The 24,087-nt window shown below is 41.1% G+C and overlaps 1 protein-coding gene across 1 annotated transcript in view; it reads left to right on the forward strand.

The window, feature by feature from the left end:
- The window catches only part of DRD2 (dopamine receptor D2), a 106,594-nt gene that overhangs the window by 54,008 nt on the left and 28,499 nt on the right, over positions 1-24,087 (forward strand). The window contains exon 2 of the mRNA XM_072611081.1: positions 22,207-22,528. Coding sequence (XP_072467182.1) covers positions 22,244-22,528 — 285 coding nt within the window. The 5' untranslated portion in view covers positions 22,207-22,243. The remainder of the gene's footprint in view (positions 1-22,206; positions 22,529-24,087) is intronic.

Below are 24,087 nucleotides of genomic sequence, written 5' to 3' on the forward strand. Positions count from 1 at the left end.
GAGCCTGTTGTGAATTGGGTCCCTGGATACAATCCATTCTTGTTGAGCAAGTCCCCTGCTTGGGGATTTTCTACTGTTTTTCGTCTAGTGAAACATTGTAGTATTTAGATTTCATTTCTGTCCCCCTAAGATTTTCTATGTTTCCTATTAAGATTCCCTCTGACTGAGCATCAGGCAATAGATCCATGGGACCAGTCCTTTCCATAGGCAGAGCAGAGAAGAACCAAAATAAAAATATTTTATGAAGTAGAAATCCACGAGAAAGCATAATAGTCCCCAAGGTCTCTGGGGCCTCCCCCCTAACCTTCTTTGCACATATAACCTGGGGCTGGAATGTCATTTTCTACATCCAGAGGAAAGCAATGAAAATGATTCATGGCTTAGAAAATTCTCATAAAGGAACTGGGATGATTTCTTCTGGAAATGAACAAGCTGGGGTGGGAATTTAATAATGGCCCACATTGTCCTGGAGTGTGATTATAGGGCCTGCTGCTCTCCATCTTTGCTAAGAATACTGTGGGTCTAGAGGAAATGAATTCACACTCCAGCAGGTTGGCTTTAGGTGAGACACAGGAGAGAATCTTGCCTAAGAGGGAAATGATTACTGTACTTTCATTCAGGCTTCAGAATTATCATTCTTCTGCAGCTGACCTAGTTTTTTCTTTGAGCTGAAAAGCCCACCTCTGTATTCCCCCCACCCCAGGTAGCTCCTGAAAATTCCTGTCATTATATCCTCAATGATAAGCATTATTTGAGTGTCTACTATATGCAGCCACTGTGAAAAGGACGAAGGAAACAGAAAGTGATATGAGGGGGTCGCTGCTCCCAAAACCTTACTATCTACTTGAGAGACAGGAGAGACACTCCCATAAAAGAGGTAACAAATGACAAGAATTTATTAAGTGCCTACTGTGTGCAGAGCATTGTTCTAGACCCTGGATCAACAAAGAATAGATTAAGTGATTCATCCAGACAATTGATCCATTGAGAAAAAGTGCATGAACAGTTCATCCCCAGATGCCAAAGAGTAAATTGTAAGTTGTGAGGGTTGGAATTATCTTCATTTCACATTTTCTGACTGTGTGAGTTTCAAATCAATAGCTGCTAGGCAAAGAAAGGATGATAATAGTGAAGCTCAAACTTCCACAGTTTATATGGGGCAGTCAGTGGGGAGCTGGGCTTGGACTCAGGAAGACCTGAGTTCAAATTCAGCCTTAGATGCTTACTAGCTGTGTGACCCTGGGCAAGTCACTTAACTGCTATTTGCCTCAGTTTCCTCTATTGCAAAATGGAGATAATAACAATACTTGCCTCCCAGGATTGCTGTGAGGATCAGATGAGATAATACCTTAAAAGTACTCCACGTAGCATCTGACATACACTAGGTGCTACATGTTTGTATTATTACCATTCTCTTCTTTCCCTTGCCTAATGAGAAGCCAAACTGTTTTATGAGGTAGATAGTACAAGTATTTTGGCCCCATTTCATAGATAAGAAAACTGAGGCTTTGTTTGTTCAGTTGTAAAAGGAAGGTACCTCTCCCAATGAGATCGTATTTTAAAGTGCCTAACATGGTGCCTGGAACATAGTAGGTGCTTAATAAATGCTTGTTTCCTTGCTTCCTTCCTAAAGTCTGCATTGGTACTGTATAAAGACTATCTGGCATGACGTTAGTTGGAAGAACTTCAAGATTATTGCAAAAAGTATTCTATATGAACACACACGCATTCACTCTCATAAGAACTATAACTTGACCCCACTTCAGTACTTCTTGTCACCCAAGATCATCTGTCATCAATATGATTTTCGTAGTTGGTTCCAGGTAGTCAATGGACATAGGATGAGGCAGATAGGCCTAGTTAGGGCTGAATCTAATATAGCCTGAGATGTGTACAGCCCAGAGGAGTGAATGCCATCAGGCTGCCTCTGGACCTGGTTGGAATAGTTTGGTGGTGTGGCAAGGTTGTCCCATAGGTCTTCCCACGACCCTGGAGCCCTTAGCTGCATCTGAAGTTTTATGTACTATTTTGGGTCAGCATCTTTTCAAATTCACAGCTTTGAGCCACCTCCTGATGACTCTTTTCCACACTAAGCCTGATGACATGAAAAAGACTTCATTTAGAAACGTTGGAGGAGAGGGTTGGAGCTGGCTTTGTTTGCCTTCAACCCTTAGAGTGATACTCAAGACACTGTCTTCCTCATACTCTCCCCCAGCAGTTAAAAAAAAACCCCACCAACAACAATAAATGTGTAGTCCCTGAAAATCACAGCTGGTTCACAGGTATAGTTTGTAATCACATAACATAAATGTTCATTAATTGGAATATACTATGATCACAGGCAATTGTTCCCAGTACATAGTAATACCATTACATGCAGCAGAATCAGAAAGAAATATACCTTTTTCTCAGATGTAAATGGCACCTTCATAAATACTGACCATGTATCAGGGCAAGAAACCCTCAAACTAATACAGAAATATGAGATGCATCCTTTTCAGACTATAGTACCAAAAAAATTACATTTAATAAAGGGCCTTGAAAGTATAGATAAAAAATTAATTGGAAACTAAATAATCTAATGCTAAAGAATGAGTGAGTCTGAGAACAAATAATAAAAGCAACAAATAATTTCACATAATGAGAATGACAACAATGAGACCAAATACCAAAATTTATGGGATGTAGCCAAAGCAGTACTTAGGGGAAAAAATGTGTATCTCTAAATGCTTATATCAATAAAATAAAAAGAGCAGATCAATACATTAGGCATTCAATTAAAAAAAACCTAGAAAAAGGACAAATTTAAAATCCCCAATTAAACACCAAATTGGAAATCCTGAAATTAAGAAGAGATTAATAAAATTGAAAGTAAAAAAAATTTAACTAATAAATAAAACTAGGAACTGATTTTGTGAAAAAAAAAAAACAATAAAAGTACAAAAACCTAAAAAAACAGAAATAGACTAATTTGATTTTTAAAAACAGAAAGAAGAAAACCGAATTACCAGTATCAAAATGAAAAGGATGAATGCACTACCAATGAAAAGGAAATTAAAACAATTATTAGGAGCTATGTTGCGCAATTATATGCCAGTAAATCTGACGATCTAAGAGAAATGAATGGATATTTACAAAAATATAAGTTGTTTAGATTAACAAAAGAGAAAAATAGGATACTTAAGTAACTTCGTCTTAGAAAAGGAAATTGGCCAAGCCACAAGTGAGCTCCCTAAGAAAAAATTCCCAGGATCAGATGGATTCACAAATGAATTCTGCCAAACATTTAAGGAACAATTAATCCAAATATATAATTATTTGGAAAAATAGGCAAAGAAGGAATCCTACAAAATTCCTTTTATGACAGAAATATGGTGCTGATGCCTAAATCAGGAAGAACAAAAATAGAAAAAGAAAACTATAGATCAATTTCCCTAATGCATATTGATTCAAAAAATTTTAAATAAAAAACTAATTTAAGTAAGATTAAATAGCAATATATCACAAAGTTCATACTATGACCAGGGATGTAGGGCTGGTTTAATATTAGGAAAATTTTCAGCATAATTCACCATATCAATGACAAAAACATTATGTGATTACTTTAATAGGTACAGGGAAAAACTTTTGACAGAATACGACATTCAATTCTATTCAATCTTTCACAAGAAAATATAGGAATAAATGGAGCTTTCCTTAAAATAAATCCTATCTATTGAAAACTATTAGCAAGCATTTTCTGTAATAGCAATAACATAGAAGCCTCCCCATTAAGATTAGGGTGAAGCAAAGATGCCCATAATCACCACTATTTTTCAATATTATACTACAAATGTTAACTATATTAATAAGACAAGAAAAAGAAATTGAAGGACCTAGAATAGGTAATGAGGAAACAAAGCTACCACTCTTTGCCAATGATATGATGGTATATTTAGGGAATCCTAGAGAATCAACCAGAAAACTAGTTGAAGTAATAAACAACTTTAGCAAAGTTTCAGGATACAAAACAAACCCACATAAGTTATCAACATTTCTATATATTACCAACAAAGTCGAGCAGCAAGAGATAGATAAAAAGAGCAAGAGAAAAAGAGAAATTCTATTTAAATTAACTGCAGACGTTATAAAATACTTGCAAGTCTACCTGTCAAGATAAGCCCAAAAATTATATGAACACAATTACAAAAATCTTTTCACACAAATAAAGACAGATCTAAACAATTGGAGAAACATTAATTGCTCATAGGTAGGCTGAGCTAATATAACAAAAATGACAACTCTACCTAAATTTATTTATTCAGTGTCATACCAATCAAACTACCAAAAATTGTTTTGTAAAGCTAGAAAAAATAATAAAATTCATCTGGAAGAACGAAAGGAGAAGAATTTCAAAGGAGTCAATGAAAAAATATGAAGAAAGGTGGTCTAGCCTTATGAGATCTTAAATTGTACTACAAAGTCATAATCATCAAAACTTTTTGATACTGGCTAAAAAATAGAGTGGTAGATTGGTGGAATAGATTAGATACACAATACATAGCAATAAATCATCTTAGTAATCTAGTGACTGATAAGTCCAAAGATCCAAGCTTTTGGGATAAGAACTCAGTATTTGACAAAAATTGCTGGGATAACTGGAAAGAAGTTTGGCAGAAACTAGTTATAGACCAATATCTCATACTGTATGCCAAGATAAGGTCAAAATAGGTACATGATTTAGACATAAAGGGTGATATCATAGCAAATTAGGGGAGTATGAAAAATTTTACCTGTCAGATCGATGGAAGGGGAAGAATTTATTACCAAGCAATAGATAGTGAGGATCATAGGAAATAAAATGGATAGTTTTGATTACACGAAATTAAAAAGGTTTTGCACAAACAAAACTAATGCAGCCAAGATGCAAAGGAAAGCCAGAAATGAGGAGAAAATAATTACAGCAAGTTTCTCTGATAAAAGCCTCATTTTTCAAATAGGTAAAGATCTAAATCAAATTTACAAAAATATGTGTAACTCCCCAACTGATAAATGGTAAAAGGATATGAATAGGTAGTTTCAGAAGAAGAAATTAAAACTATCTTCAATCATATAAGAAAAGCTCTAACTCCCTATTGATTACAGAAATGCAAATTAAAGCCATTCTGAGCCACCAGCTCACACCTATAGATTGGTTAATGTGACAGAAAAGGAAAATAACAAATTTTGGAGGGGATTTGGGAAAATTAGGATACTAATGAATTGTTGGTGGAGTTGTGAATTGATCCAATCATTCTGGAGAGCAATTTGGTACTATGCCCAAAGGGCTATAAAACTGTGCATAGCTTTTTGCCCAGCAATATAACTAGCTCTGTATCCTAAAGGGATCAAAGAAAAATGAATGCTTAAAAATATTTATAGTAGCTCTTTTTGTGGTGGCAAAGAATTGGAAATTGAGAGTATGCCCATTAATTGCAGAATGGCTGAACAAGTGGTCACATATGATTGTGATGGAATACTATTGTGCTATAAGAAATGACAAGCAGAATAGTTTCAGAAAAACCTGGAAGACTTTTTTGAACTGATGCAAAGTGAAGAGAGGAGAACCAGGAGAACACTGTACACAGTAACAGCAATATTGTACAATGATTAACTGTGGATGACTTATGCTGGTCAATGGAATGATCCAACACAGTTCTGAAGGACTTATGAAGAGAAATTTTATCCACCTCCAGAGAAAGAACTGATGAGGTCTGAGTGCAGATTGAAGCATAATTTTTTCATGTTATTTTTTTTTTTTGCAATATGGCTAATGTGGAAATATGTTTTGCTTTCACATGTGTAAATGATAGGGGAGGGATGAGAGAGAGGGAGAGAATTTAAAACTCAAAACTTTTTAAAAGGTATGTTAAAATAAATATTATTTTAAAAAACCACAGAAATAAAATAAAACTAAAGGTTACATGCAGCAAATTAGACACCTACATCACATGCTGAAGTATAAGGTTGTACATACATTAAAGTTGCCTACTATAAATCTAATACATAGGTCATGTTCAAACATATACCACTTGGATTACATCAGACTGATCTCACTTAACATATGACTTAAGTCAGCCTTAGGGCCAGTTGGGCTGGGAGTCCAGAAGATCTGAGTTCAAATCCAGCCTCAGACACTTCCTAGTTATGTGATCCTGAGCAAGTTACTTAACCTTGGATTACATAAACTGGATCCATTGGAGAAGGAAATGACAGGCCACTCTAGTATCTTTGCCAAGAAACCTCAAATGGGGTCAGGAAGGGTCTGAAATGACTGAATAACCACAACAACAGAGCAGCCTCATGAGTCTTGGTTCTGTCTGTGTACTATGGTATCCTTCTTCAGTGTCCAGGACAGAAGGAAGCATACTAGTGGCATACTGTCCACTCTTTGGACCTAGAGTAGCACCAGTCCTGGGGGAATGGAGATAGGGTGAGGGCAGAGTGTGTAATATATAGAGGCAGGGAAGTTTTACCTTACCTGATGATTTAGAACCCAGACCTGCATGTTAGTGGTGCAGGGACAGGTGTCACAGGGAACATTGTTCTACCTGGATTTGATAGAATTGTCTCTGGGAGGATCCTCACCTCTACCTGCATCTGGGGAAAGGGCTTTTCCTTCATTTCTCATTTCCTGCCTGCTGCTGTCCCTGTAGGGACAGTGATGTCTTCAAGATGAGACAGCGAAAGTGGCTTTGGGATGTTCTGGAATGTGTGAAGCCACATAGAAATAAATCTCCTTGGTTTGCTCCTAATTTGTCCAGGAGACTGAGAAAGAATACTGTTATCTTCTGCCTCCAGTGAGGAGGCCAGACTGTCCTAGAAAATGTAGGGAGCATTATGGTAGCTGCTGTATGTATTCCACAATCTCACTATTCCAGGTCCCCTCTTCATTTTACTATAAACTTCTAAACCTGGTGACCCCAGAGAAGGAAAAATTCTCTTTATTTTTTTAGCCCTGAGGAATATGACAAAGGAACAAAAGCAGAGCAGGGGAAAGTTGAGCTAGAAGGTAGTAAAGGAAGAGAAGAAAATTGTGCAAGGCTCTATAACAACAATAATAGCTAGCATTTATATAATGCCTACCTATTATGTGCCAGGTGCTATGCCAAGGGCTTTAGGAATATTATCTCATTGCATCTTCACAACCACTCTGGAAGGTACTATTATTACCCCCATTTTACAAATGAGGAAACAAAGGCAAACAAGTTAAGACACTTGCTCAACGTTACACAACTAGCAAGAGTCTGAGGCTGGTTTTGAACTCAGGTCTGACTCCAGACCTGGTAGGAGTGGAAAGAAGAGAGGGAGAGAAAAGAAATGTTTGTTAATTTAAAAAGTCAAAATGTAATAACAAAGAGTATTAGTGGGTTTATTATGATTAGAAAACTATTCTCCAGAGGAGGAAAGTTTTTGAGTAATGGGGCAATAAGGAGGCAATGAGACATCTTAAAGTCTGTGTATCAGTTTTGAAGGCACTGACAATCAACACGTGTGATGTCATCAAGTAGGATCAGAATAGCTTGGGAGATAAAGGTGAAATGGAAGCTCAGGTGTCAGCAGCTACTCACCTTCTCTTCTATCTTTCCATCTGGACAAATGATGACTACATGATGGGCCAAAGCATATTCTTTGTCCTAGGAACAATATCCCCTTTCTTGGAAGCTCCTTCCCAAGTCTAGCACGTACACTTGAGCACTGTAGAAATCTGGGTTGGCTTAGAACTTGGATTCAGGGCAGGGAGGTGGTGTAATGGATAGAGTGCTGGACCTGGAGTCAGGAAGACTCATCTTCCTGAGTTCAAATCTGGCCTCAGACACTTACAAGCTGTGTGACCCTGGACAAGTCACTTAACCCTGTTTGCCTCAGTTTCCTCATCTGTAAAATGAGCTGGAGAAGGAAATGGCAAACCACTCTACCAACTTTGCCAAGAAAACCCCAAATGGGGTCATGAAGAGTTGGACATGACTAAAATGATTGAACAACAGAGCGTGGATTCAGAGGAACCATATAGTTCTCTTTAATCAAGGCTACAGTGACATCAAGACTCTGTTAAAAAAAAAATAGCCTGACTCTCAGGCAATCTGCAGTATTTTCGATGCCTAGATATGTATGTCTATATGTCTCTCTGTGCATGTGGGGGAGCAGCTGTGCTTAGAACTGAGTTAATCTCACATATTTTCATGGTTAGATTCTCCCTCCATCCAAACCAAAGAACTTCCAGTGAATCTACTAGACTTATTGATAGGTTAAGACATTACTCAAGGCCAATGTCCTGTCCCCAAGGTCTATCCCCTACATTATAATCTCTCTCCAGTCAACTGCTCATTCAATAAGCATTTGTTAAGCACCTACTATGTGCCATTAACTATGTTTAAGGACACAAAGAAAAATAAAAAACAAAGAAACCCAAAACCCAAAACAAAACAGCCAGTACCTGCCTTCAAGGAGCTCACATCCTCTTTGTTCCCACCAGTAGCAGATTAAAAATGACCCTGCAGACCAAATGTTATGCATATGGAGTTGGGAGAAAAGAGCCATGAAAACTGTTATGATTAGTACTCTTAGTAGTGAATGCTTACATGAGGCACGAAGAGCACAGGTGGAATTTGGGGGCCGGGGCATTTGTTTGCTTTGATTATTCATATTTGTTATCTAGGCTTAGTTTTTCTTTTATCTTTTCAGTGGGAGCTGGGGAAGAAGGGAGGGAGAGAAAATAAATGCTTGTTAATTAAAAAAATCAAAATGTAATAACAAAAAGTATTACTGGATTTATTTTGATTAGGAAACCATTCTCCAGAGGAGGCAGAGTTTTGGAGTAATAGGAAAAGACAATGAGATATCTTAAAATCTGCATATCAGTTTTGAAGGGTCTGAAAATCAACACATGTGGTGTCATAAGGTTAAATCTTGGAACCTCTAAGCCAGAATTTCAAGAAGACTCTTCTCATAACTTATCCAATTAGGAAAAGTCACCCAGAGTTTTTAGAGCTAGAAAGAACCGTAGTGATCATCTAGTCAAACAGCCTAGTTTTACAGATGAGGAAACTAAGAGAAGTAGGTAGTCAGTGGGAAAACCAGTACAGAGGTCCTAAAGCTCCAGATCTGAGATGGATCTCACTACATCATGCTCCTTCTCAGTAATTAAGCTCCAGTCCCCTTCTCTCCTATCTCTCTTCTCATTCTCTCTGTCTCTTCCCATTTCTGTCTCTTTATCTGTCTGCCTCTTCTTTATCTCTTTCTGCCTCTCCATCTTTTCTCTCCTCCTGTGCTCTCTTCACCTCCCCTTCTCTTTTTTTCCTTCCTCTCTGCTTTCTTCTCTCTTATTTTCTCTCTGTCTCTCTGACTTCCTCTCATCTCCCTTTTTGGTCTGTCTTCCTATCTCTCTCGGTTGGTTATTCAGCTTTCTCTCTCTCTCTCTCTCTCTCTCTCTCTCTCTCTCTCTCTCTCTCTCTCTCTCTCTCTCTCTCCTTTCTCTCTCCTTTCTCTCTTCCTTTCTCTACCTATCTCCTCCTCCTCTGCTTCTTCCTTTCTCTGTCTCTCCCTTCTCTGTCTGTCTTTTCTCTCTGTCTTTCTGTCTTTCTCACTGTCTCTGTCTATCTCTGTCTTGTTCTCTCTCTGTCTCTCCTTTCTTCTTCATCTTCTTTTCTCTGTCTCTCTCCTATTTGTCTCCTCGCTTTTCTCTCTTTCTTCCTTTCTGTCTCCTCTCTGTATCTGTCTCACTCTCTGTGTCTTTCTCTGTGTGTCTCTTTCTGTCTGTCTCTCTTTTCTTTTTCTCTTCCTCTCTCTGCTTATCTCTCTTTCTTCTTCTCTTTTCTCTCTCTCCCTTCTCTGTCTCTCTCTTCTCTGTATCTGTCTCTTCTCTCTCTTCTGTCTTTCTTCCTCTCTGTCTATATTTGTCTCTGTCTCTGCCTCTCTCTGTCTGTCTTTCTGTCTCTGTATCTGTCTCATTGCCTCTCTCTCTTCTGTTTCTGTCTCTGTCTCCCTCTCTTTGTCTCTCTCTGTTTCTGCCTCTCTGTCTCTGTCTGTCTTTCTGTCTCTGTCTCCCTCTGTCTTTCTGTCTCTCTCTGTCTCTGCCTCTCTCACTCTCTCTCTCACATCTTTCCTCCCTCCCCCCCCCCTTGGTTGGAGCTGAGGGAAAGAGGGAGAAGAGGAGAAGGGGTTTCCCGAGGGTTTCCAGCAGGGTATTCTTCACTGAGTATCATTTGGCTTGGGTGCTCACATACCATTTCTCTGATCAATGCTGCCTTTTTCATAAAGCAGAGCAATTTTCTGCCAAATACTGAGGATTGTTTTTGTCCCTCTAGAGTAATAAGGTTCAGGATTTGTCTCCCTCTTGACTTTCAAGAGCATGTTTTCTCAATTCTTTCCTGAAATTAAAGTAAAGGTCAAGAGGCCGGTCTGAGACAGAGGCTCTGAGCCAGGCTCAGAGCTACAGCAATCAGATGCACCATCACCTTTCTCAGCTCCTACCAGGAGCCTCCACCTCCCCCACCCCCCACTCCCTACCCCGCCATCTCTAAGCCCTAACCAAAAGCCAAGTATAACTTCAGGAATTCTCGTCCTTTTGGAGGAAAACTGAGCTAAGGGGAAACAGGGTGGTGGGTGCGGGTGGGGAACAGTATCAGCCCGTGGGCTCATTTTTAATTTGGATCTAGTTGGCTATTTATAGAGCCTTGCTTCCCCCTCCCCCAGGACCCCTCCTCTCCGCCCTCATACAATTTCCTCCACCCACGTGAGCACCCCCAACCCCCCTTCCAAGTGCTCCCTTTCCTTCCCTCACCAGCTTGGAGCCTCTGGGTTTGTTAATCAGAGGGCAGCCGGAGAACAGAGAGTAACACCACCTCTCCATTTAGCATTGCTGCCTCCCTCCCCCCTCCCTGCATTGAGTCACTTAAGCTAACAGTTAATTAATTTGTGACACTTTGACAGTTTGTGAGAAGATGCTTTTTTAAAAAATGAAGCCATCAAAACCCTGCAGGGATGGGACTGTCAGGCAGACATCCCTTTTGTATAGGTAGCTAGGGCTGGATGGGTGCACCCCACTGGGGGTGGCTCCATCACTAACTTACTGCATAACCTTGGGCAAATGCCTCCATTTACCTGAATCTCAGCATCCTGCCTCATCTGTAAAATGAGAGGGTCAGACAAGGCATTCCTGGAGGTCTCTTACCGATCTAAAATTCCGATTTTACAGATCACAGCAGCTCTTTCCTTGGGAGGACCAAGGAGAGAGACCAAAGTGTCTAGTGAGGCAGAGATAATCCCCAGGCTCCTGGCCTCTGGGGTCCTGTTACTGATAGCCTGTGACCTTGGGCAACTCATGGAATGGCAGAATGGAGAAGGCAGAATGGCAGAAGGGAGCCTGAAAGTCAGCTAGTCCAACACAATACATCCTTTGTTCTCAAAGAGGACCAGTGACATCATGAGGGTGATGTAAATCAGATTTAAGTGAGGCAGAGCTGCCCAAATACCTTCTGGGCAACATACCCAACTAGAGATCCCCTAACCTTGACACGAAGACCTCTAAGGAAGGGGAATCCTTCATGCCTTAAAGCAGCTCATTTCACTTCAGCATCCTTTCCTTTGTTAGGAAGTTCTTTGTGTTAAGTCTACACTATGAATTACACTCAAAGCTCCTAGTTTTGACCTCTGTAGCCAAGCAGAACAATTTCAACCCCTCTTCCTTATGACGGCCTTTCAAATATTTGAAGTTAGCTACCATACCCGTGTCTTCCCTTCTCTGGGCTAAACATCTTCAGCTCCTTCAACCAATCCTCAGAGCTCCTCGCCTTCCTGCTTGTCCTCCTCGCTACACTACAGTCCTCAGGTTTTTACCTATAAAAAGAAGGAGAGGGATTGAGGCTAGCTGGTTTCTAGGGTCCCTTTCAGTTCTACATCTTATAATTGGGCGTGCAAAAATAGTCTTTTCCCTCAAATGTGCCTCATGTTCTCCAGACCTTCTAAGCCTTCAGGATACCCATGAAGGCTAAATTATATCAAATTCTCAGGAACTGGGGCTTGGGAACACAGAAAATTCCATAAACCTTGAGAAAAGTTCAAAAGTAGTAAATTAACTGGTTTTCATGTAGATGGTGGAAACCTAGCCCCAGAGGCCTGCTCTAGGGTTAATATTAGCTTCAGTCCCACAGTGATATGGCTAGCAAAATGTCCTACTCCTCTGATTGTCTGGGTGATTCAAAGGCCTTTTCTCTCTCAGCAAGGAGGATACCATTAAACCATGCAATGACTCAATAGACCATGCATGTTAGGTTATTTTTCCATGCAATGCCCAATGTGTTTGATTGAGATAGTTAGGCACCATAGTGGATAGAGCACTTAAGTGGAGCCAAGAAGACCTGAGTTCAAATCTTGCCAGATACTTGCTAGTGATATAACCTTGGGCAAGTGACAATCTCCATCTGCCTGTTTCCTCATCAATAAAATGAGGATAATAAAGCACCTGTGTCGGAGGATTGTTATGAGGATAAAATAAGGTAATACACATAATGCATTTTGCAAACCTTGAAGTACTGTGTAAATCACAGCAATTAGTACGGGATAGGAGAGCTAGCTATACCTTACAGGATTCAAACCCATAACTCTGGCTTCAGCTCTCAGCCACAGAGCAGAAGGCTGAGGTCACAACGAGAGCAGAGAACTCTAACTTGCCCGTTGTCTAAAGAGAACCAAGTCCTTCGCACCTCAGGGCTGGGCGACCCCATCCCCACTGAACATGAAACTGCTGACTCAACCTCATATCACAACCTGCCCCTACTAGGGGAGGCAGCTGCCAGTAATTTCAGTTGTTGCAATGGGAAGCATCCAAACAGCTTATGGAGTTGATCCAAAAGTAATAGACACTAATCGGCACATTATTTTGCATCTTATTTGCATGTTGTTCATTTAGTGTCAAAATGTACCAGACACCCGCTTGGCCCCCATGCTGGCTTCCCCTCTGTGCCACCCCAGGGGTCTTACATCTTTTCTCAGCTTTCCATATTCTGCTTCCCATCTCCCCTCCTTCTCTTTTCTCTCTCAACTGTTCTGGGTGAGTGGATACCCAGCCTTACCTGTCATCTTGTTTGGGATACACAAAGGAGGGCTATGGAGAAGGCCAGAATGGGGTAAGTCTGAGCCATTTGGTGGCTTCTCTTCTGATTGGTTCAGGTCTTGGCAACCCCCCAATCCTGCAATGCCTCATCGTCCTTATCTGTAAAATGGGGGAAACAATCTTTATATTTACTACCTACCTCACAGGGTTGTTCCAAGGAAGGCTTATTGTAAATTCTGCATACCTATACATAAACACATACATACATACATATATATATGAAATTTACATAGTAAACTATATTTATACATATATAGGAAGGCTTGTAAACTATATATAATATACGTATTTAAATAAACCACGTGTGTGAAGACATTGTAAACTATATATGTTTAGATAGTTAACATGATATATACATAAACAAAAATTATATATTACAAACAAAAACTGTCTATTACAACAAGCCTTCCTATAGTGCTATATAAAATGCATTTTCATTTGGCAGAGGGTGACTGGAAAGCGTAGAAAGAAGATGCGTGGGATTTAGTGGCAGAATAGACTGTAACTAATAGTTAATAGGAAGGAACTTCACAGATCATTTAGTATTCCCCTTTTATTTTACAGGTGAGGAAGTTGGGTTCCAGAGAATTTATCTCACAGATAGGGAGTAGCTCAGCCAGGATTTGAACCCAGGGGATTGTTGTACCATATCTAGTTCTCTTTTCATTACTCTAATACAAAAAGATCCAGGAATTTTTTCTTCTTGATTTGAGTAATGGTTAAAGATTTTCTTTTATCTTCTTTGCCTTCCTGAAAAGAAAACTGAACATATCAGAAAGAAAATGAACAAATGCCTGGGAAAGAAAATGGCAGAGGTAAAGGAAAAAAGGTGGGGCCATCTCCTACTAATAATAGTGATATCTGGCTACAGGAAGGCTGAAGTCTTTGAAGTGCTGTTCTACAGAAGGGTTAGGTGAGCCTGTTCCCCTCCATCTCCATGCAGCATAGAACCAGAGGGAAAAAAACCCAACCAAACAGACAAGCTATAATTACAAATATTAAAGGCAAATTCGAGGAAGGATTCCTGACTGAATGAGTTGGCTAGGCTTTGGACCATTTCTGGGGCTGAGTTTCCCTGGAGAATAGGGCAGAGGGTTTTCTCAGCAGAAAGTCAGCACCTGTTGATGGGTGGACAAACTGGGGAACAGAAAGACAGTTCCAATCTGTGGTGGGCTGACCCAGGACGATTTGGGGGGAGTCTAGGGCATAGTGTGTCATTTGTCATTGGGTTATGGGGGCTTTGCAGCATTGAGGCCATTGACGAGAGGCAGAGACAGAAACAGAGAGACTGAAACTAGTATTTTGTTATTTCATAGAGACCTTTAAAAATGTTTTCTGATCCTGCTGTCTAATGCTGGGCTCCTATTCTGCATGATTTTGCAGAGGGAAGCTGAGGTCATGGTGACTTGCTCCCCCACTTCAAGGTCAGGGCAGGAGTCATGCCATCTCCAAGTGTGGTGGGAATGGGGGGAAGGGAAGCAGCATCTGGAGGGGCACTCTCTTATTTCCCTCCCCCTCCAGCAGCCTCCTCTCCTAGCTACCATACCAACAGGCTGACATCTATCAGGAAGCTGTCACATCTGATTATTGGGTCTTAATTCATCCTAGCTACTGTATCCTCCTGAGGGGAGGAAAGGTGACAGTACCCAGATGTGAGAGGTAAGCTGGACCCTGGCTCAGCCTCATCAAGTCAGAAATCACTAATGGTCTAGACTGTGGGCTGAACTCGGGGACTGAAAGAGGTCACATGTAGCTGATGACTCGCAGCTTTGCTTAGGGACAGAGGTCCATCATGCACTTGGAAGCACTGAGGGAGGGCCCCACTCGTCACTTCCTAAAAGGGAAGAGGGAGAGGGGAAAATCATTTGCTTCTTTCCTTTGGTCAGTTCCTTTTCTTTAGGATGACTGTGAGGATGCTACTGTGGTTCTAGCCTGCAGCTTCTGTTCACATGAATCTCCTTTGTCACAGGGTTTTAAGGTTTTAAGGGATCAAGAAAAGCTGAATTGATCAGACCAGCTTCCTGCACCCCATCTCCCTACCCCTTCCCTGCTAGCCCCTGCTCTGTCATTCCCCAAAGCTTTGTTCTGAATCCCTTCCATTCAAATAAAGAATTCCCTTTTTTTCTCCCTGTAATCACATGACCCTCCACTACCCACTCACTTGCTCCTACAATAACCACCGTCAGCTGCCAACAAATGGTATGTGGAGGGTGAGGGAGAACGCAGGCTCTGCAAAGGTTGGCAGACCGGCCACAGAGGGTGTCCATGCCCCATCCCTTGGCTCCAAATCAGATTTGCTGCAGATATCACTGTTGTTTGTGACCAGAGCAGTACAGCCATTCTGAGTCTGCTGGGTGTCTGAGATGGTGGTGATCTGGTTTTTCTTGGGCACATGGATTTCAAGAGGAGAGGTGAAACTGTATCCCGGGGCCGCAGGTCAAGTCTAATGCTCCAACATCCAGCAAGTGGGGCATTTGGGAGATTGTGGATTCTACTGGATTAGCTGACAGGAGCAGTCTATACAGTATCCCTCATCCTCCTCACCCATCTGCAAATCCAAGCCACTTCAACATATTGTTTTGGAGATGCAAAATGGCCAAGGGATTTCCCCCCTCCATTAAAATGCTTCAAGGCTCTGAAGAAAAAGGGTGGGGGTGATGTATTTAAGACAGATGTATCTTACCAGGAGTCTAAACATGTTAAGGACTTGCTACATTTTAATTAGATAATTTGAGTCTAAACTTTTGGAGCACTGGGGCCCAAAGTTGCTTAGATATATGGGGAGGGGAAAGGAAGGCTGGGGCACCTTCTTCCTGCTCTCCTTCCTCTCCTCCCATCTCCACTTAACTGGATTTATCCTAGGCTCCAGAATGTCTAGTTATAACTCTACCCCTTAACCTTGTAAAGCAGAATCCTTATAAATTATTCCCTCTCAGCTACACAAGGAACTCACCTACAAAATTCCCTTCTCCTCCTCTCCTCCAAATGGCCCCTGACTTAGTCAGGCAGCTAGAAAAGCCTGCCTTTGGTCTCAGGCCAAAAGTTGACACTCCATTACCCATGTTGTGCCTGAGAGAAAATAGTAAGTTTATGTGCTGGCTTTGACTATATACCCCTGCGGGGGGACATGACGCTCCCTTTTACAGCAAGGAACTACAGGAAATTGTATTTTCAGGCTTGGGAGAGACTGCCAGTACCAAGGCAGGGGGTAGCTAGGCAGCCAGACAAACCCACTCTTACCACTCTTAGAAGCATGTCTCCTTGGCCACAGAAATAGCCATCTGCACTCCATTGCACCTCTCGTGCAGTTTGGTCAGTCCTGGGTGTGAGGAGAGGTTCTAGTCTCAAGGGAATCATCTCAATTCCAGCTCCTTCCTGATCTAACAAGCTCCAGTGCCCAGGCCACTTCTAGGGCTGTTTCTACTGCAGCAGGACTAGGAGCCCATGGTGCACCATTCCTAGCTCTGCTCAGGAACTGAGCTTTCAAGTTCTTTGCCCCATTCCTAGACACGTAAGGCCATGGAATCTACTGATGTTCTTCTCCAAGTCCCTGGAAGAATGCTGTAGTCCTCAGCAATGATCTTAAGAGTGGTAGCGTTTCTGCAGTGTTTTAAGTTTTGAAAGCACTTTCCCTGTGCTCTCCCATCTGATCCTCACAACAATACTGTGAAGCAGGGACTGTTATTGCCATTTTACAGATGAGAAACTGTGGCTGAAAGACAGTAAATGACTTGCTCAGGATCATAAAGGAGGCAGGATTTGAATTCAGTTCTCTTTTATTTCAAGCCTAGAACACTTAGACTTCAACAGAGTCCTTGGAAAACTATACCGTCTAGCTGTCTCTATCATCACTGAATGTCTGGACGAGTGGAATCTTCCAATAATCACAATTAAACCATTGTCCTTGATTTGCCAGACCTAACAGCTAGGACTTACATATTACTTGAAGATTTGCAAAATGCATTACAAATATTTTCTCATTTTATCCTCACAACAACTCTGGGAGGTAGGTACTATTATTTTACAAATGAAGAAACTGAGGCAGATGACTTGCCCAGGGTCACACAGCTACTGTCTTCTTGTCAGTTCTTCCTTATTCCAGATCCATCCCTCTATCCACTGTACTACCTAGTTGCCAAGACATAAAATATAATTAAGAATAATATTTTATAGATGTTGCCATACCAAATAATCATCATCTCTAGGCTATATGGAATTAAAAACCTAAAAAAAATAGAACCCTAGCAGAAGTAATCAAAATTATGTGGAAACAAGGTAGGGTATCTATTATTATCCCCCAACATGATGTGTACTACAGATTTGTACCAAGAATGCTTTCAGTGAACCTATAGAAAGTGAGCTTACATCCAAATGCTTTCTTTAATCAGAAAAAGAAATTGTTTATGCCACAGAATATTAAATATAAAAATAATAGCAGAATGGCAACTTGTCCCAGAATTTTTTTTATCTGAGCTCTATTGAACAGTATAAGAATGATATTCGATAATAATAATACTAGGGATTAATACGAGCAAGACTGCTTTTAGCTAAAGTTCATTGAAGATGAGAAGAATGAGGCAATGATGGTGATCACTCACCTTTATGGAGGACATTAACATGTGCAAAGTACTTTACATGTACCCTCTCATTTGATCTCACTCATTCCCAACACTTACTACTCCCTGGTCTCTCCATCACATGCACCAGGAAAGGGAGGTCTTTAAACCTTATCTTCCCCTGGGCCTCTTTAACCTGGAATCTACTGACCCAGACCTACTCTGACTGCCCCAGCCCCCACAACACCAAGCCTCTAGGTCCTTTACCAAAATGTCCTTGCCCTAGCACTGATTCCTCATTCATTCTAGCGCATTAGGGTTATAATTCCTACCCTTTCCAGGATTTAATCCATTTAGCTTTATTGTAGAAGCTGTATCTCCCCTGTATCACCAGAACACTGTAGTCCTTCCTTACTCCCCCGAAATGTTCAGAGACTGAATCAGGAAACTGAGATCCACTGCCATTTGCCTCCTCTGTCTTGCTACATATAAGCACATGAATAAAGAGATAACTTATCAGTCCTCCAAAATTAATATACACCTGGACAGAACAATAATTGTTAATATTAGCATAGTACTTACTATGTGCCAGGCACTGTGCTAAATGCTTTATAATTATTATCTCACATTATAATTATTGTATTCATCCTTTGTTCCTGAAGAAGGCCATGCCATCAGAGAAATGATGACATGACTTGCACTTGATTTTGTTTTGAGTGAGGGAGGGCTATGCAGGTCACCAGCCTCACTTCAATCCTCACAACAACACTGGGAAGTAGGTAGGTACTATTATTTACCCCCATTTTACAGATGAGCCAACTGAGGCAAACAGAGGTTAAGTGACCTACCTAGGGTCACACAACTAGTAAGTCTGAAGGCAGATTTGAACTCAGGTCTTCCTGACTCCAGACCCAGCATTTTAGTGCTACCTATCAGCTAGACATCAAGTCTATCAGCTTGTAGAGCAGAGACTCAGATTCCAAGCCCCTTGCTGCCAGGAGCTGATCCAGAGTAAGGCTTCAGATAAAAGAGTGATTTCCACACAGGGAATCTTCTGACTATCTTCGGATAATGCAAACAAGGAAACAAACAAATCTAGTGCTAAATATGAGTTGTCGGGCCCCTGAAGGCCTAGGTACCCACAGGTACTTCTTGATCTAGATACCTTACCCTTCTTTACTGATATTTGAGAGAAAACCAATCAAAGTCCCCATCCATGCTCAAAGAGGGGAGCTGCAGTCAAATGACATGTCCTCAGCCTATGTCCTCAACTCCACCTTCCTCTTCTAAGTCCAGTGATTCATGCTGGGTGAAAATCCCCTTCTTCTGGTCCTGCTCCCCTAGCTCACATTCCCAACTACTTCAGTTCTACTCTACTGGAGATCCCATCTTGCTCCTCCCTGGGTCTCCATTGTGTCTTCTGGAATCCCTTTCCCCCTTATCTTAGGTTTCTTCCTTTCACATTCCCTCCACCTTCTTGCAGTCATGGAAACCTGGCCTCCCCCAGAAGACAGTGAATCCCTGTCCACCCTCCCCAGCAATGTCTGGCACATGAATCCAGGAGGACAAGAAGCATATTCTTTCTTCCTAATTGCCATTTTTAGAGCTTCCTTCTGCTGCCATCACTCAGCAACATCTCCTCCTTTTGAGTTTCAGTCTAAGATCCCTGTGTCTTAACTGGTAATGCTACTGCTCTCCTTGACCACTATTTCAGGAAAAGCAGTCATACTTCAATTTGCTTCCTATACAGTTTAGTCAACCAGCTTGCCATTGGACGAATACAATTTTCTTCCCTCTTCCCATTCCTTCTTCTTCTTCCCAGTTTGGGAACCATGGATCAGAATCAAATCATCTCTATCACTGTTCCTGGGTAAGGTGTGTCAGCTTACTTCTTTCTGGTCACTTTCACCATCCCCTTTGCTTTCAGCATGAAAGTACCTGTCCTCAGTCCCTACTCCCCTTTGTGTGCTGTTTCTCTCTTTAGCCTGTAAGCTCCTTGAAGACTATCTTTGCTTTAATATTTGTGTCTCCAACACTGAGCATAGTGCCTGGCCCCCTACTAAGCCCTTAATACACATTTTTAATTCATTCATTCATACCTTAGATCTTGCTTATTATCACCCTTAAATGTTCTAGCTCTGTGGTCCAGAAATTAGTCTCTCTGATCACCATATTGGATGTTTTCTTTTCTCCCTTTGTCTCACTCCTCCTCAACCCATTCTTCACAACCTCCAATCACTCCATGTCTTCCTACTCTCCCAGTCCATCATTTCCCCTTATGTGGCCTCATTTTCTTCCCTCTGTGGTCTTGACTTTATAACTTTTTTGACTTTTAGCCAGTTCAGCTGGAAGCTGACTCTGCCCCTGAATCCCTTTCCTCCTTTGGGCAATGATTGCTCATGCCTTGCTATGTATCAGTCATGGCTTATCTCCACCATCCACCTTCTTGTGCATTCCATTTCAGTCAAAATGGTCTACTTACTGGTCCTTGAAGAAACTGTCTGAACTGCAGTTTTCTGTTCTTTAAAATGAGAGGAATTTCAGTTGTATAGAAATGGAATGGATTCCCTTCAGAGTGGCTGAGTGATATGAAGAGAATTCTTGTTTGGGTATAAAATAAATTAGATAACCTTTGTGGTCATCTTCTAACACTGGGGTTCTTATTATATGAGCTCTGAGATTTCTCCAACTTTAGTATTTAGGGAAATAGCTGTGAGTTATGCAATGAGCTGCCCAAGTCATGAGCATTGGGGTGAGAACATTCTACTCTGTCCCTTAGGTCTTCCTGTGATCACTCTGCCTATAGAAAACCTCAAGAAGACAAGTCCCAACCCAGCTCTATAAGGGCAAATCTCAAAGACAGATGGGTCAAAGTTAGTTGGCCACCTTCAGTTTAATTCTATAAGCAGTTATTAAGCACCAACTGAATTCTAGGCACCATACTAGGCAATGGAGATACAAACCAAAGGTGAGAACAGTTTCTGCCTTCAGGGAGTTTATGCTCTACTAAAAGGAAGAAAAAATTAAATACACCAATAAGAGAATATAAGATAAATACAAAGTACAAAGTTTGGAGGCGGGGAGCAGCCACTAGGGGCTGGAGAGTTGAGAAAGGTCTTGTTGGAAATGGTGCTTGAGCTGCGCCTTTAAGGAAGTTAAGGATTCTAGGGAGTAGAAGTTGAAAGCGGAGGGCATTTCAGGCATTTGCCTATACAAAGATACAAAGGCAGGAAATGAGATGTCATGTACAGGGAACAACAAATAGGCCATTTTGGTAGGATGGAGATCAAATTAAAGGAAGTTATAGGTAATTAGCCTAGAAAGATAGGTTGCAACCAGATTTTGAGGGACTTTAAGTGCTCAGCAGAGGAGCTTCTTATCTTAGAAGCAGCAAGAAACACATTCAGTTGATAATAATGCTGCATATATTTCTTTATTACTCGACTCCCACATTAAAATGTAAACTGTTTGCAAATAGAGATTATTTCATTCTTGTTATCTATATCCCTAGCACCCAGTACTGTTCCTGGTCCACAGTGGGTATTTAATAAATTCTAGTGATTGATTGAGTGGATTGGATTGACATGGCCAGACCTGACATGAGCACTTTTCCTGAGGACTATTGAGTTAAGAAAAGGTCATCCCATGTTCAATTTGTGTTTGTTCCCTTTAGTGATTGCATTAGAGCTGGGGAGCCCTTTAACCTCCATCTGTGTCAAACTAGACACCAGCTATATTCAAAGATATTTTTCCCAGTGTAAACACCAGGGGTAGCACCAAGCCAAAAAAAGGAAAATGACCTTCTTGGGTCAGTCTCCATGATTAGATCTAGTCCCTGTGAGCTCAGAGTCATGGGGGTTGGAGGAAGAACTGTGACATATATTACATTTTCATGTGTAAATGTCATCTTCTCAAGTAAGCTACAATTGCCTTAAGAGCAGGAATTATGTGTTATTGATTCTTTGTATACTCCTTGCCTCCAGAGTGCCTAGAGCTCAGTGCTGAGCATTTTGTTGGTGTTAATAATTTTTGGTTCACTTAGTGAACGGTGAGAGAAATTATACATTTATGTTACTGATGGTCTGCCTTGTACCATGATTTAAGATATGCATGTAACTCTGACTCTTCAGAGGCTGATATTCATGGAGGGGATTCTGTGAAGCAAACTAGGTTAATCCTCCTCACTCTCCCAATAACACTTGGGCAACCCTGACTATATTATCTCCCAGGTCAAATACTCTTTCCTTCCTATCCCTCCTCACATACCTCAACAGTACTTTCCTATGGGAGCAGTGATAGTTTAGTATAGCATTCTTCCCTCTCCCTTCTACAAGGTAGCAGAGAGGATTGGATTGAAGACAAGAAATGGTAGATGCTTCTCTGGGTTCTCTGACTGACTGGAAAGCAGTTACTTTCTTCCCTTCCTCCATTATAGACAAGATCCCGTGTGTTATCTGACCCCAACACTACCCCACCTCATCCTCCATCCCCCAGCTCACTCCCTGTGTCTCTTTTTAGGAACAGAACACAGCTGGCCAGTGGCTCCATTGCTCCCATGGATCCCTTGAACCTGTCCTGGTATGATGATGACTTGGACGGCCGGAATTGGTCCCAGTCTTTGAATGGGTCCGAGGCAAAGGCAGACAAGCCCCACTACAACTACTATGCCATGCTGCTCACCCTGCTCATCTTTGTCATCATCTTTGGTAATGTGCTAGTATGCATGGCTGTGTCTCGAGAGAAGGCGCTCCAGACTACCACCAACTATCTAATCGTCAGCCTTGCTGTAGCTGACCTCCTAGTGGCAACACTAGTCATGCCCTGGGTCGTCTACCTGGAGGTAGGTCTGCGTCTTTCCCCACCTTTTTTTTCTCTTCTCATACTCTTACCCCCTTCAAAAGAGTAATGGTATCAAGACCGGGCTCCCAGTTCCCACCATTAAATCACCATGTAACTTTAATATGTGCCTTTACCTTCTTGGGCTTCATCTTCCTTCCTCTGTAAAATGATGGGGGAGGGGGGAGTACACTTCCCCTTTTCAACCTCCTGTGAAACATTCAGGACTTGGATAGTCTCATAGTTCTTAGTAACACAGTGAAATTTAGAAACCATGGCACCACAAGATGTGACAACCACCCTGGGAGAGAAAGCCATCTAAAGCTTTTCTTTCAAGGCTTCCATCAGACTCCTGAAAGGGATTTGGCAGGAACTAGCTTAGGTTAGGTAGATCAGTTTGGCCTGATCTACCAGGCACTTAACAATTGAGTGCTTGGATCCTACCTGTGCCCTCTGTTTATGTTGGAATCCTTTTCTCTCCCCTTACAAAGAAACCTCAAGTATGGCTCAGGTTTGAAGTAGAAAAGGAGAGGGCATTAGCTGTGCAGAGACAGTCCCCTTATGGAAGCATTGATCCAGGGATGTGGGAAACGATGATAGTAAGTGGAACTTCAAGCTGCCATCTTGGTAGCATTTGAGTAAAAGGATGGGTTTAAGGATAAGCACTGTTCCCTGGGAATTGTGGAATCAGTGGCTATGTATTGTTTCTAGACACGTTCTTTCTCCTACTACATTTTCTGACCTCTCTGCTACTTCCTGAAAGGTAGCTGTGCTATAATGGAAAGAGAATTAGATTTCCAGTTAGAGAATGCTTATATATGTATATGTATATGCATGTATACATACATGCACACGCAATACATAATATACTAATATAAATTATTAAGATATATTATATACATTACACATAATATATTAATTATATTATAATTATATTAATTATATATATTATATATTATTTTATATCTTAGGTAGTAAATGAAACATACTACCTAAGATATAATATATACCGTAATCCAGGCTAGCTATTAATGAATTTTTAGACAGATCCGGAAAAAAATGAGATCTGGGGGCTAAAGTGGAATGTCACTCCAGACCAAAAGCTAAAGAAATTTTCTCACTTCAGTTTAGCACATGTAACAGCCAACATCCATACAGATAGAACTGTATCATTTACAGTGCTCTCTTTAAAACCGCTATGTGAGGTAAGTAGTACAAATATTCATGTTTCCATTTTGTAGATCAAGCACTGAGGTAAAGTAACTTTGCCCAAGGTCACATAACTGGTGAACGGCAGAACCGATACTCCAATTCAATTCAATTCAATGAACATATATGAAGTGCCTGCTATGTGCCAGGCACTGTTTGGATACAAAAAGAGGCCAAAGACTGTCCCTGCCTTCAAGGAGCTTACAATGCAATGGGAGAGACAACATGTAAACAAATGAGGACAAAGCAAGCTATACACAGGATAAGTAGTAAATAATTAACAGAGGAATTAAGCACAGGCATTAAGAGAGGTTGGGGAGGGCTTCCTGGAGAAGGTGGGATTTTAGTTGGAGC

The sequence above is a fragment of the Notamacropus eugenii genome, chromosome 5 (genome assembly GCF_028372415.1).
Source record: "Notamacropus eugenii isolate mMacEug1 chromosome 5, mMacEug1.pri_v2, whole genome shotgun sequence".
Lineage (NCBI taxonomy): Eukaryota > Metazoa > Chordata > Mammalia > Diprotodontia > Macropodidae > Notamacropus > Notamacropus eugenii.